Consider the following 14,560-nt stretch of genomic DNA (forward strand, 5'->3'; position numbering starts at 1 on the left):
GTTCTATCGCCAACAGAAATAAAGCAGGTGATAATGGACAACCTTGTCTAGTTGACCTTGTTAACTGAAATGATGTTGAAATTTGACCATTTGTTATTACTTTAGCTTTGGGATTAGTATTTAAGGTTTTAATCCATTTTATAAAAGATTTTCCTAACCCATACTTTTCCAATACCTTAAATAAAAAATCCCATTCCAATTTATCAAATGCATTTTCTGCATCTAAAGCAACTGCCACACTCATTTCCTCCCTCTTTTGTGCCAGATGAATTATACTAAGTAACCGAGTTACATTATCTGCCGATTGTCTATTTTTGATAAATCCTGTTTGATCCATATGTATTAATTTTGGTAAGTATTTAGATAATCTATTAGATAAAGTTTTTGCTGTTATTTTATAGTCGGTGTTCAACAAAGAAATAGGTCTATATGATGTTGGCTTTAAAAGATTTCTATCTTTTTTTGGCACTACTATTAAAATAGCTGTCGAAAAAGATTCTGGAAGTTTATGCGTTCTTTCCGCTTGGTGTATTAACTCCATAAAAGGAGGAATTAATAAATCTTTAAACTTTTTGTAAAATTCAGGCAGAAAACCATCTTCTCCTGGGGATTTATTACTCTGAAGTGATCCTAGAGCTTCTTCGACCTCTTTTAATGTAAAAGGCATATCTAATCCCTTCTGTTCTTCCGAATTCAATTTTGGAAGAGTTATTTGTGATAAAAACCCTTCTATCTCAACATTATCATTTTGTGATTCTGATTGATACAGTTCAGAATAAAAATTCTTAAAAATTTCATTAATTTCTAAAGGTTTATAAGTAATTTTATTTACACTTGTTCTAATTGCATTTATCGTTTTGGAAGTCTGGTCTGTTTTTAACTGCCAAGCAAGAATCTTGTGTGATCTTTCACCTAGTTTGTTATATCTCTGTTTAGTTCTCATAATTGCTTTTTCTGTTTAGTATGTCTGAAGTGTACTATATTGTAACCTCTTGTTAACAAGTTGTCTTTTTTTTGTCATATATCTTTGAGATTCTTTTTCTAATTTTGTAATCTCTTCCTCCAATTGATCTGTTTCTACCATATATTCCTTCTTAATTTTAGAAGTATAACTTATTATCTGACCTCTCAAATATGCCTTCATTGCTTCCCATACTATAAATTTATCATCAACTGAATGTAAATTTGTATCTAAAAAAAACAATCTGCTTTTTCATGAAATCACAAAAATCTTACCGTTTTAATAATACTGAATTAAATCTCCATCTGTAAATCGATTCCTCTTTATCCATCATTATCATTGTCATTATCAAGGGGGAATGATCTGACAATATTCTTGCTTTATATTCCATATTTTTCACCCTGTCTTGAATATTCGCTGATAATAGAAAAAAATCTATCCTTGAATAAGTTTTATGTCTATTTGAATAAAATGAATAATCTCTTTCTTTTGTATTAATTCTTCTCCATATATCAATCAAATTTAAATCTTTCATCAATGATAAAGTTAATTTTGCTACTTCTGATTTTGTAACAACCTTTGTTGATCTATCTAAAACTGGGTCTAAACAAAAATTAAAATCTCCACCTATTAATATTTTGTCATCTGCGTCAGCCAAATTCAAAAAGGCCTCTTGTATAAATTTTACATCATTTTCATTTGGTGCATAAATATTCATAAGAGTCCTTAGTTCTGAAAAAATTTGACAATGTATGATTACGTATCTCCCCGCAGAATCAATTAATACATTTTGTATTTTAATTGGCAAAGTTTTATTAACCAAAATTGCAACTCCCCTCGCCTTTGAGTTAAATGAAGCTGCGATAACATTTCCAACCCAATCTCTCTTTAATTTCTGATGTTCTATCTCTGTTAAGTGTGTTTCTTGTAAAAAAAAAAGCTATATCTATTTTCATTTTCTTAATATATGTTAAAATTCTTTTTCTTTTCACCGGTCCATTAAGCCCATTAACATTAAAACTTTAAAAATTCAGTAAATTAGTCATTATTTTTAACAGGGTTACTCCAATCTATAATAATACCTAATCTTTCAACTTTCGTAGTACCTTGGGGAATCTTTTTAAAATTCTTCATGTTGTTATGTGTCTCTCTTCACCCCCCCCCCCCCCCCCCGGTTGTCCAGGCAAAGAAAGAAAGATAAAAGAAAAATAGATTTTAAAGGAAAAAAATAACAAAATAACCCCCGACTAATGTTGTGAATGAAAAAAAAACACATTACTTCCCTCCGTTGTACGGGTCATGGCAATCGCCATGATTACACACGTGAATCCCGTAGCAATTGATCCGAAGTTCCCCCAGCTCCCCTGTAACATAAAAAAGTATATATAAGAAAAAAATATCACTACTCTCGATTAATATTTCTCAAATTTTAACCTTTCTCCCCCTGTAGCATATAATTAAGAATATATTTAAATATTCTTCTGTCCTTAAACATCCATCAGTTCCATTCACTGTCCCTATCTTCATCTTTAATCCGTTTCACTTTTAAATCTTTGACTGTAATTAGCGAATATTTGGGAGTTCTTATGCGAATTCTTCTGCATCTCAATAATCAGTAAAAAATCTTCTTTTTCCGTCATCCAAAAGAATTATCAGGGTTGCTGGGTGGCGCAATATAAATTTATAGCCTTTTTCCCATAAAACTTTTTTCGCTGGGTTAAATTCCTTCTTTCTCTTCAGAAGGTCATAACTTATATCAGGATAGAAAAGAACTGTTTTCCCTTCTATCATCAATGGCCCGTTTCTCTTTCTGGCACGTTGGGCAGCTGCCTTCAGGATCTTTTCTTTTTCTTGATATCTTAAGCATTTTATCAAGATTGATCGTGGGTTTTGATCAACTTGAGGTCTTGATCTTAAGGCTCTGTGAGCCCTTTCAATTTCAATTAACTGGGTTCCTTCTTCCATTTCCAAAATTTCCGGGATCCATTTTTGAAAAAAAATTATTGGATCCTCTCCGCCTATACCTTCTTTAAGTCCAACAATCTTAATATTGTTTCATCTGCTAAAATTTTCAAGCACATCCACTTTTTCCAACAAATGTTTTCTTTCTGATGTCCAGGCAGAAATATTATCTTCCATTTTATTCACTGTATCAATGGTGTCTCCCATTGCTTCTTCCAAATTTTTAATTTTCTTGTCCATTTTGTCCTGTCTTTTCATCATTTTATCAAACATAATCTTCATATTTTTAATATATTTTTTATTACTTTTAATGCTTTTAATTCATGCATTATTTGTACCAAAGTTTTTCTTATGTCTCCATCACCTCCAACCTCTTCCTGTTGCTCTTCTTTGTTTGTCTCTTCATCTTCATCTGATTTATCCAGAGAATCTGATTCCACCTCATATTCACTTTCACTTTCAGTTCCGATCATAGCTGGGATTTGTAGTTTGGGTTGGTCGTGTTTGCGCATGCCCCTTCCTTCACGCGTGCGCAATTCCTGTTGCTCTTTTTTTTGGAAACAGTTGATGTTGCCACAGTTTCCTGTTCTGTATCGCCAGAGGTAAAATGCAGTTGAGCCCGAGGCTCTTTCATAGCGACCAGCCTTGATTCTTTTCCAACTTGTGTTGTCTTCAAAATAGTAGTTTTCTTCTGCTTCTGTTTAGGAGGCATATCTAAATAGTTTATAAGTAGTTTTTAAAAAGTATTTACTAACTTTTCTTCACTTAAGCGATATTTTACTGGTTTTTTACGGGAGAGCTGGATTTCCACGTCTCAATCCTACGTCATCACGTGACGTCCCCCAAGCCAAAGGTACTCTTGAGTCAAGTGGAGGAGTGATGCAGGGGGCATGGGAGAGGGAGTGGGACAAATCAAAGAGTTCTTTGCCTTTATGTGACAAGCCTGTTTATTTCTTTTCAGTCTCCCGCCACCAAATCGCACTCAGAAGCATTTAAGGATAAAGAGAAGGAAATCTCCCTCCTTGACCTCGATGATTGTGAGTCTTTTGCATTCAAGTGCTTGAGGAGTGCTTAGGAAAGTTTGTTAAGAGACTCATCAGTGGCTCTGTAGATTGAGCAAAACATACAAAATGCTGGGGGAACTTGGAGGGTCAGGCAGCTTCTATGGAAGGAAATAACGGTCTGTGTTTTGGGCTAAGACCCTTTATCAGGACATACGAAGATTGTTTATTTCCCTCTATAGATGCTGCCTGACTTGTTGAGTTCCTCCATTATTTTGTATTTGTTGCTCAAGATTCATAGTGGGATTCGGATTCAGATTGATTTATCACTTATATAATGAAACAGACAGTGAAATGCATTGTTTACATTAACAACCAATACAGCTAGAGGATGTACTGGGGCCAGCCAGCAAGTGTCACCAAACATTCCAAAGCCAACATAACAAGCTCACGATGTTCAGCAGAACAACAGCAAAACAAGACCTTTTCCCATCCTCCCACCCACTCCAACACATGGACCATCACTACGTTTGGATATGGCCCAAGTGCGGCGCGAGAGACTCTGAAGCGGGTCAATAGTTCACAGACTTTAATGTGAAAAGAGTTAGAGGCAAAAGAAAACAATAAATGCTAGGCCAAACAGGGCCATTAACTAAAACTCTCAAATGGAGAATGAAGCCAACACTGTGGCAGAAAAGAATAACTGAATATAAAACGAATACAGCTTGTCTTCAGAGTCAGTTGACACGACAGTCCAGTTTGTCAGGCGAGGCTGAATGCAAGCAGGCAGTGAAATGTTGCTGTGCTTTGCTCAAGTCTAGATAAGTACTATGACAAAATGGAGTTAAGTACCACCACAATGAAATAATAATTAGCTGACACATGCAGATTCACGAGCACAATTGCTGTATCTGCTGCACTGTCGAATCTGTGGTTGTGACATGGACAGGCTGCCTCCAGGACTCTGGTTCTTGGCCCCCGACTCTCAGACTTGTGGACATTGGGCTTCCATCCTGCAGCCTTTGGCCCAGTTTCACAGACATCAGGCCTCGTTACCCCAGGACTCGCTGATCACTGGACTTTGACCTTCATGTCTTGACTTCCCGAATTACCCACCTTTGACCTTTGGGCCTTTGCCTACCGACATCTATTGATTCTCTTGTATCCCTGTAGATTGTATACCTCTGAGACTTAAATATTTGTGACCTCTGGCTTAGCAAGGTAATCATATTCAACAGGCGGGGTGAAAGTTGATGTGAATTCCCTCGGAAGATGACTATTATGAAGGAATTGCTTTCACCTGAGATCCAAATTCCAGTTAAATTCCAGAACATTGCAGTCTTCTGAGCTCTATTACTGCAAGATTGAGTACTAGGACATGGGAAAGAGATACATATCATCTCCTCCACTTTTTTAAAATGACATGCTGGCCCTGGCTTTGCTTTCCTGCTGTAAATGGAGCAGGCTCTGGAATATCCTGATATAGTTCACCACAGCTGAACTTCAGTGGAGCTGTTCCATGAGGCACATGACTGCCACAACATGCAATTCTTTCCCTAGGATACATTTCCTGCTTTGTCCCAGGATCGCTTTCTCCCCGGGATGTATTTAAGCTTTATTTCCAGGGTCTCTTCCTGCACTTTTCCTAAGATTTCTCCAGCCTTTCCTTCAGATACCTTCCTACGTTTTCCCTCAGCTAACTTGCCATTCTCTTTCCCCAGGATCACTTCCTGCTTTTTCCCTGAGATTACTTCCCACTCTTTGCTGGGATTATCTCCTACTTTTTCCCCAGGATTATTTCCTACTCTTTGCCTAAGACTTCCCACATTTCATCAGGATCAAATCCTCTTTCCCAAGTATCATCCCTGCTCTTTTCTCGACATTTATGTCTTACTCTTTCCCCAGGTTTACCTCCCACAGTTTCCCTGGGATCACTTCCTGCTATTTCCACAGTTCCCTCGTTTCCTGAAACACTCCTCCCATTTTTTTCTGAGGCACAACTCTCCAGGGATGCATCCTTCTCTGTTTCCCTGGATACTGTGGTCTCCTGGGTCACAACTCCCCCTAGTATACCGCTGTTCCTTATCTGGAGTGTGTTGTTTTTAATTGAGCTGTCCTTGGTGCTGAAACACTGTTGCTGAAACCTGGGCAGTTTTGGACAGCGCCACATTATTCAGCAGTGTTCACAAATGCCATTTACTAATGCTGGAGATGTCAGTCTTTGGTTCCCACAACATTTTAACACATTATCCTCCTTTCTTCTTTAATTCATGCATGCAATTTACTTTATTTTACTTGGAATCATCTAAACATTTAGATTTTTAGTCACAGATACCATGTGAAGCAAAATAATTTGAAATCTACTTTTCACAAATAATGGGCTTTACACTAATTAAAATTCTTAAAATTTGTTTTATTAATTTTGTTCTGTATTAGTCAATATTACACCAGCTTACTACAGATATTGGTATTGGTTTATTATTGTCACCAAATTTCTTGGTGTTCACCTGACGGAGAGTCTCACCTGGTCCCTCAACACCAGCTCCATAGCAAAGAAAGCCCAGCAGCGTCTCTACTTTTTGTGAAGGCTGAGGAAAGTCCATCTCCCACCCCCCCATCCTCATCACATTCTACAGGGGTTATATTGAGAGCATCCTGAGCAACTGCATCACTGCCTGGTTCAGAAATTGTACCATCTCAGATCGCAAGACCCTGCAGCGGATAGTGAGGTCAGCTGAGATGATCATCGGGGTCTCTCTTCCCGCCATCACGGACATTTACACTACACGCTGCATCCGCAAAGGAAACAGCATTATGAAGGACCCCATGCACCCCTCATACAATCTCTTCCCCCTTCTGCCGTCTGGGAAAAGACTCTGAAGCATTTGGGCTCTTACGACCAGACTATATAACAGTTTCTTCCCCCAAGCTATCAGACTCCTCAATACCCAAAACCTGGACTGACACCTTGCCCTACTGTCCTGTTTATTATTTATTGTAATGCCTGCACTGTTTTTGTGCACTTTATGCAGTCCAGTGTAGGTCTGTAGTCTAGTATAGCTTTCTCTGTTTTTTTTATTACGTAGCTCAGTCTAGTTTTTTGTACTGTGTCATGTAAACCATGGTCCTGAAAAACGTCTCATTTTTACTATGCACTGTACCAGCAGTTATGGTCGAAATGACAATAAAAGTTGACTTGACTTGACTTAACATGTACCAAGATAAAGTGAAAAGCTTATCTTGTATACCATTTATACAGATCAAATCATTACATAGTGTATTGAGCTAAAATAATGTTAAACAACAACAATGCAGAATAAAGTCTGAAAGTTACTGAAAAAGTGAAGTGCAGGTAAACAAAGTGCAAGATTAAAATAAGGTACATTGTGAGGTCAAGAGTCCATCCTATTGTACAAGAGGTCTACTTAGGAGTCTGATTTAAGTGGAATAGAAGCTGTCTTTGAGGTGGTACATGTTTTCAGGCTTTTGTATCTTCTGTCCAAATGGAGAGAGGAGAACAGAGAATCGCTGGGGTGGGTGGGTCTTTGATTATGCTGTCTGCTTTACTGAGGCAGCAAGATGTATAGACAGTCCCTAGAGGGGATGCTGTTTCCTGGGATGTACTCTGCTGTGCTGACAACTCTCTGCAGGCATTTGCTCAGCAGTTGCCATACCAAGCCAATATCCATTCAGAGACAATGCTTTCTGTGCTGCATCAATAAAAATTGGTAAGAGTCGATGGGGACCTGCTGAATTTCTTCTGACCCCTGATGAAGTAGAGGCATTGCTGACCTTTCTTGGCCATGGTATCAACATGCTTGGACCAGGAGAGATGATGTTTAAACTTGAAGCTCTCAACCCACTCAACCTCAATCATGCTAATATACACAGGAGCATGTATACCACCAAACAACACCCCCCCCCCCCGCCTCTTTCTGAAGTCAATGACCAGCTCTTTCGATTTGCTGACATTGAGGGGAAGATTGTTAAACCTATCAATCAATATTTTTTTAAAGCAAAGATTCTTTCAATAAAAAAAAAGATGATTTTCTGATATGTTGCTGACTGGCAGATTTCCCATGCAATATACCAATTTATTGGTTACAAAACAAATAAACTTTACATCCTATCATCTTTGCTTTGATTGCATATTTTTACCAAGACATTGTGTGGGTATACCAGTGCCTAAGAAGAATAACATGAGCTGCCTTCATGACGATCGCCCGGTAGCACTCACATCAACAGTGATGAAATGCTTTGAGAGGTTGGTCATGACTAGACTGAACTCCTGCCTCAACAAGGACCTGGACCCATTGCAATTTGCTTATTGCCACAATAGGTCAACGGCAGATGCAATCTCAATGCCTCTTCACACGGTCTGAGACCACCTGGATAACACAAACGCCTATGTCAGGTTGCTGTTCATTGACTATAGCTCAGCATTTAATATCATCATTCTCCCAATCCTGATTGAGAAGTTGCAGAAGCTGGGTCTCTGTACCTCCCTCTGCAATGGGATCCTTGACTTCCTAACCAGAAAACCACAATCTGTGCAGATTGGTGATAACATATCCTCCTCGCTGACAATCAATACTGGCACACCTCGGATGTGTGGTTAGCCCACTGCTCTACTCTCTATATACACATGTCTGTGGCTAGGCATAGCTCAAATAGCATCTATAAATTTTCTGACAATACAACCATTCTTGATAGAATCTCAGGTGGTGACGAGAGGGCATAAGAGTGAGATATGCCAACTAGTGGGGTGGTGCCACAGCAACAACTTGGCACTCAACGTCAGTAAGACGAAAGAGCTGATTGTGGACTTCTGGAAGGGTAAGATGAAGGAACACATACCAATCCTCATAGAGGGATCAGAAGTGAAGCGAGTGAGCAGCTTCAAGTTCCTGGGTGCCAAAATCTCTGAGGATCTAACCTGGTCCCAAAATATCAATGTAGTTATAATGAAGGCAAGACAGCAGCTGTACTTTTTTTTAGGAGTTTGAAGAGATTTGGCATGTCAGCAAATACTCAAAAACTTCTATAGTTGTACCGTGGAGAGTACTTCTCTTAAACATTGAAATCAAAATTGCATCCACCACTTGTTCTGGCCACACTCTCACCACCCTCTGAGTGAAGAATTCCCCCTCGTGTCCTCTTTAAGTTTTTCATCATTCATCCTTAACCCATGACCTCTTGTTCTAGTCTCACCCAACCTCAGTGGAAAATGCTGCTTGCATTTATCATATCTATACCCATCACAATTTTGTATACCCCTATCACACTTCTCAATCGTCTATGTTCTAGGGAATGAAGTTCTAACCTATGCAATCTTTCCTTATAACTCAAGTTCTCCAGTCCCAGCAACATCCTTGTAAAAATTTTCAGGACTTTTTCAACCTTATTTGCATCTTTCCTGCAGGCAAATGACCAAAACGACACACAATATTCCAAATTAGGCATCCCAAATGTCTTTTACAACTTCAACATGAGACATTGTAAAGATCAGACATGGGCAATGGGTCGTTTTCCAGTAACAATGTCTGATACTACAGATGTTGTCAGGCACCTATTGTAGGATTGACGGGTGCTCAGTGGGACTATTTGTGACAGTAATGCTGTGTATGCTTCATTGTTAACTCTCTCCCTTCAACTTGTCTTCTGTAGTCAGTGGACCCTCCGTCCTACCAACCACCCCATCACCTAACACTTTCTCCAAGAGTCTCAACCTGGATCTACAAGGACTAACCTTGTCCAACTCCACCCTGACATCAGAGGTGAGTGTTTGGTTATCTCAAGGTTCTGGGGGGGTGGGAGAAGAACACGTGGCCAAATGGCTGTGTGGTGTGAATACTGGGGGTGGGAGTCAGAAATATCCTCTGTTTCATGTTTGTGACGTAGAGGTTAGTCACCAGAGAATAGGTTACAGAGGAAGGAAATGGGGAATGGGATTAATGGGGTTGCTCAGAGAGCTAGCATAGGCTCAGTGGGCTGAATAGTTTCCTTTATGTCATAAGAAAATATAAGATGTATTATAATATAAATGTGGCACACTGGCACTGCATCACAGCAGTACTGACCCAGGTTCGATCCTGACCTCTGGTCTGTCCCTGTGGAGTTTGCACCTTCTCCCTGTGACCCTGTGGGTTTCCCTCAGGTGCTCTGGTTTCCTGTATCCCAATGACATCATGGTCGGTGGGTTGATTGGCCTCTAATTGCCCTGAGGATGTAGGTGACTGGTGGAATTTGGGAAGAGTTGATGGGAGTGTGGAGGAGAGTCGATGGGGTGAGTGTAAAAGGGTGGGTGATGGTCAGCACTGTCTCAGTGGGCAGAAGGGCCTGGTTCCATGCTGTGTGATCTCTGACTTTAGTTCAAGGTATCTCAGGAGGTGCTGATGGAGCAGATGAACAGTAGCTTAACAATGGTGGAGCAAGGATTAGGGTCTGAATGGTTTCTCCAGTTCCCATGTTACCCAGTCCTCAGAGGGACAACGCCCCAGACTGGTGTGTGGACAGCACACTTCCTTTTACTGTTTCATGCTTGCTGCTCCAGGGTGGTCTGAGACCAGTGGTGACGGAGGAACCCTGGGTGACTCAGGTGTTAGTCATAGAGTCATACAGCACAAAACTGGTCCATGCCATCTGAGCTCGTCTCATTTGTCTGTATTTGGCCCATATCCCTCTAAAACTGGGATTCCCAACCTGGGGTCCACAGACTCTTCGGTTAATGGTAAGGGTTGGGAACCCCTGCTCAAAACCTTACCTATCTATATAATTGTCCAAAATATCTTTGTACCCATTTCAAACTTCTTAATGTATCTGGTTCAACCACTTCCTCTGGCAGCTCATTCCATATACTACCCACCCTGATGGAAGGTCTTGGCTTGAAACATTCACTGTTTATTTCCCTCTATAGATGCTGTCTGACCTGCTGAGAACAGTACAGGCCCTTTAGCCCACAATGCCGTGTGCCCACCTTTTAACCTATTCTAAGATCAGTATAATCCTTCCCTCCTCCATAACCCTCCTTTTTTCTTTCTCCATGTACCTACCTAGGAATCTCATACCGTCCCTAATGTATTTGGCTGGACCACAATCCTTAGCAGTGTGTTCTGTGCCTGTGTTTTAAAAAAAACCTATCTCTGACATTTCCTCTATTCTTTACTCCAATCACCTTAAACGTATCCCTTTTGCATTCGCTATTGGCTCCTGAGGGAAAAGGTGCTGGCTGTCCACTCTAGCTATGCCTCTTGTTTTACACCTAGTTCCTCCGATCTTAGGCCATAGCTCAGCCTCCCCCACCTCCCCAAGCCCAGGCCATGTCCTCATCAATCTCCTTGTCACCCCCTGTAGGCGTTGAGCCCCTCTCTCGGCAAGGTGAAGACGTACGAGCTGCTGCACCGGCTGACGGGCGAGGGGCTGTCGGTGCAGTACCACTTCACCCGGAGACCCTTCAGCCCCGACCAGGCCATGGTCTCCGTCCAGATGCAGTTCACTAACAACTCCGAAATGGAAATCCGGCACCTCCGCATCAGCGAACCCAAGCTGCACTCGGGAATGAGGATACAAGGGTTCAAGGAGATTGGTAAGCAAGTAGGAATGGCTGCTCAATGTGCACTCGGTGAACGGAAACTGACAGGATCTGGAAAATGCTCAGAGTGGGCAAGGGGGATTAATGTTTAGAATATAGAACAGTTCAACACAGTACAGGCCCTTTGGCCCACAATGTTGTACCTACATATAAATTTACTCCATGATCACTCTAACCTCTGCCTCCGTTTCACTGGTCCATCTGTACCCTCTTGGTCCTTTGATAATCCATCCCCTCCCCTTTTTCCTATCCACACATCACCAGTCCATCACACAGGCACCTCCCAGGGCTTCTGCAGATACTTCAGAGGCAACTTGGTCACTGGCTTCTCTTCGGAAACTCTCGGTGAGCAGGGCTGCAGGAGGTCCACTTGTCATCAGGCACGTCTCAGATTTATGTACGGCTGGGTCCGTGTCACGGTCTGTGCAACAGTGGCTGTGTGACTGGATGTGTGTTGTGGTGACTGGGTCTGGATCAGTACAGGCCTGGTTTACTATCAACTGACACCTTGTCAAGGTTGGTCAAGCCACAGGTTCTGTTTCTGCAGTCTCGGGGGAGTGGTGAGAGGTATCAGCAGCTGCTGTATTGGATACCCATCCAGTGCTTTATATTAACCAAAGCCTCAAGCTTTGGTCATTGCTGCAAACACATCAGTGAGTGACGTTAGATGATCAACAAACATTAATTCACATCCACTGGTCACTTGTTCATCAGTGGAAATCTGATGGATGTTAAGTTTCTGGGTTTACAAAAGAGCTTCAGGAAAAGTTGGGAGTGTCAGTCACGTGTTTGAAGACATCTCAGTTCATTGACCAGCTAACCTGAAAATCCTCAAATGCAGAGGGCACTTAACCAAGTCCAACTTTAATCAATTTCCCAACCAGCTCGAAGGAAATATAACCATATAACAATTACAGCACAGAAACAGGCCATCTCGGCCCTTCTAGTCCGTGCCGAACGCTTACTCTCACCTAGTCCCACTGGCTCGCACTCAGCCCACAACCCTCCATTCCTTTCCTGTCCATATACCTATCCAATTTTACTTTAAATGACAATACCGAACCTGCCTCTACCACGTCTTCTGGAAGCTCATTCCACTCAGCTACCACTCTCTGAGTAAAGAAATTCCCCCTCGTGTTACCCTTAAACTTTTGCCCCCTAACTCTCAACTCATGTCCTCTTGTTTGAATCTCCCCTACTCTCAATGGAAAAAGCCTATCCATGTCAACTCGATCCATCCCCCTCATTATTTTAAATACCTCTATCAAATCCCCCCTCAACCTTCTATGCTCCAAAGAATAAAGACCTAATTTGTTCAATCTTTCCCTGTAACTTAGGTGCTGAAACCCAGGTAACATTCTAGTAAATCTTCTCTGTACTCTCTCTATTTTGTTGACATCTTTCCTATAATTCAGTGACCAGAACTGTACACAATACTCCAAATTCAGCCTTACCAATGCCTTGTATAATTTTAACATTACATCCCAACTCCTATACTCAATGCTCTGATTTATAAAGGCCAGCATACCAAAAGCTTTCTTCACCACCCTATCCACATGAGATTCCACCTTCAGAGAACTATGCACCATTATTCCTAGATCACTCTGTTCTACTGCATTCTTCAATGCCCTACCATTTACCATGTATGTCATATTTGGATTATTCCTACCAAAATGTAGCACCTCACACTTATCAGCATTAAACTCCATCTGCCATCGTTCAGCCCACTCTTCTAACTGGCCTAAATCTCTCTTCAAGCTTTGAAAACCTACTTCATTATCCACAACGCCACCTATCTTAGTATCATCTGCATACTTTCTAATCCAATTTACCACCCCATCACCCAGATCATTAATGTAAATGACAAACAACATTGGACCCAGTACAGATCCCTGAGGCACACCACTAGTCACTGGCCTCCAACCTGACAAACAGTTATCTGTCGAGAATTCCTGTCATGAGGGGTCATCATCGGTCAACCTGGTCCTGGATTGTCCCATTGCACACCGGAGTGGATTTGCTTTCAGTGATGTTTTCCTGAGTGTGCTTGAAGTAACATCCTGTCAATGTAACCGGGCGCTCCAGTCAACAGCAGCAGAAACAGTGGACCTGCTCCAGAACAGATCCCAGCAGCGTCCGTTGACATCAAGTCGTTGTTTGCTAAGTTTTCACTTGAGCAAAAACAATTGGTGGGTTGGAGCTGGGACAATCTCAGGCCGATGAAAGACAATGGGGTAGAAGATGTCACAGAATGTGAGGCTGATTCTTGACAGCTCCACATGTGACAGCTTGGATGTGCAGTTGCTCACTATTGTGAAAGCCTCACCCTGATTCCCAAAACTTTAAAAATCTGCACTCCCCACTGTAGAAATAAAACAGACCCCACTCCCAATAATGTGGTGCACCCAATTGACTAAAGAGGCTTAGTCACAGAGTGTACTCAAAGCATATCAATAGTTTTGTTTAGATACTACAGGGAATCAAACAAAATGGGTTTGTGCAGGAAAATATGCTGAGTTAAGAATCAACCATCAATTTACTGACTGCTAGGACTGACATGAGAGGCTGAATGGCCTACCCCTTCTTCTTTTCCATCTTGTTGTTGTTGCGATGATTTCCAGGCAGCATCCACAGTTTGTTGTACCCCATCAGGAATGTCCTTTGGACTGGCAGCCCAGTCGCAGTGCAGTTGGGAGGGCTGCACACCTATGTGGGGTTCCTGAAATCAATGCTGGAAAAACTCAGCAGTTTCAGGCAGCATCAGTGGAGAGGTTTCAGGCTGAAAGTTCTTTATCGGAGCTGAGAAAGAGGGACGACAAGTTAGTCCAGGCAGGGGAAAGGGGACAACAAGTTAGTGCAGGTGGGGGAGAGTGGTGAGTGGAACAAAAGGGGGGCTGTCTGAGATGGGGTAAAATGCATTGCAAAAGCTCCTGTGTTAGTTAATGTGTTGCTTATGTTATGAATTTTAGGTAATGTTGGGCCATGAGACACAGCCAGAGACCAGAGAAGACAGATGAAAGAGTGTGTGAGGGGAATGACAAGGAA

General features: G+C 41.4%; 1 protein-coding gene across 8 annotated transcripts in view; it reads left to right on the forward strand.

Moving 5' to 3' along the window:
* ap3b2 (adaptor related protein complex 3 subunit beta 2) overlaps positions 1-14,560 on the forward strand; it is a 183,766-nt gene that overhangs the window by 145,572 nt on the left and 23,634 nt on the right. For all 8 annotated transcript variants that reach the window (XM_073024951.1, XM_073024953.1, XM_073024952.1 and 5 more), the window contains 3 exons: positions 3,885-3,960; positions 9,592-9,701; positions 11,278-11,509. In XM_073024951.1, coding sequence (XP_072881052.1) covers positions 3,885-3,960; positions 9,592-9,701; positions 11,278-11,509 — 418 coding nt within the window. The remainder of the gene's footprint in view (positions 1-3,884; positions 3,961-9,591; positions 9,702-11,277; positions 11,510-14,560) is intronic.

Source organism: Hemitrygon akajei, chromosome 21 (assembly GCF_048418815.1).
Source record: "Hemitrygon akajei chromosome 21, sHemAka1.3, whole genome shotgun sequence".
NCBI classification, from domain to species: Eukaryota; Metazoa; Chordata; class Chondrichthyes; order Myliobatiformes; family Dasyatidae; genus Hemitrygon; species Hemitrygon akajei.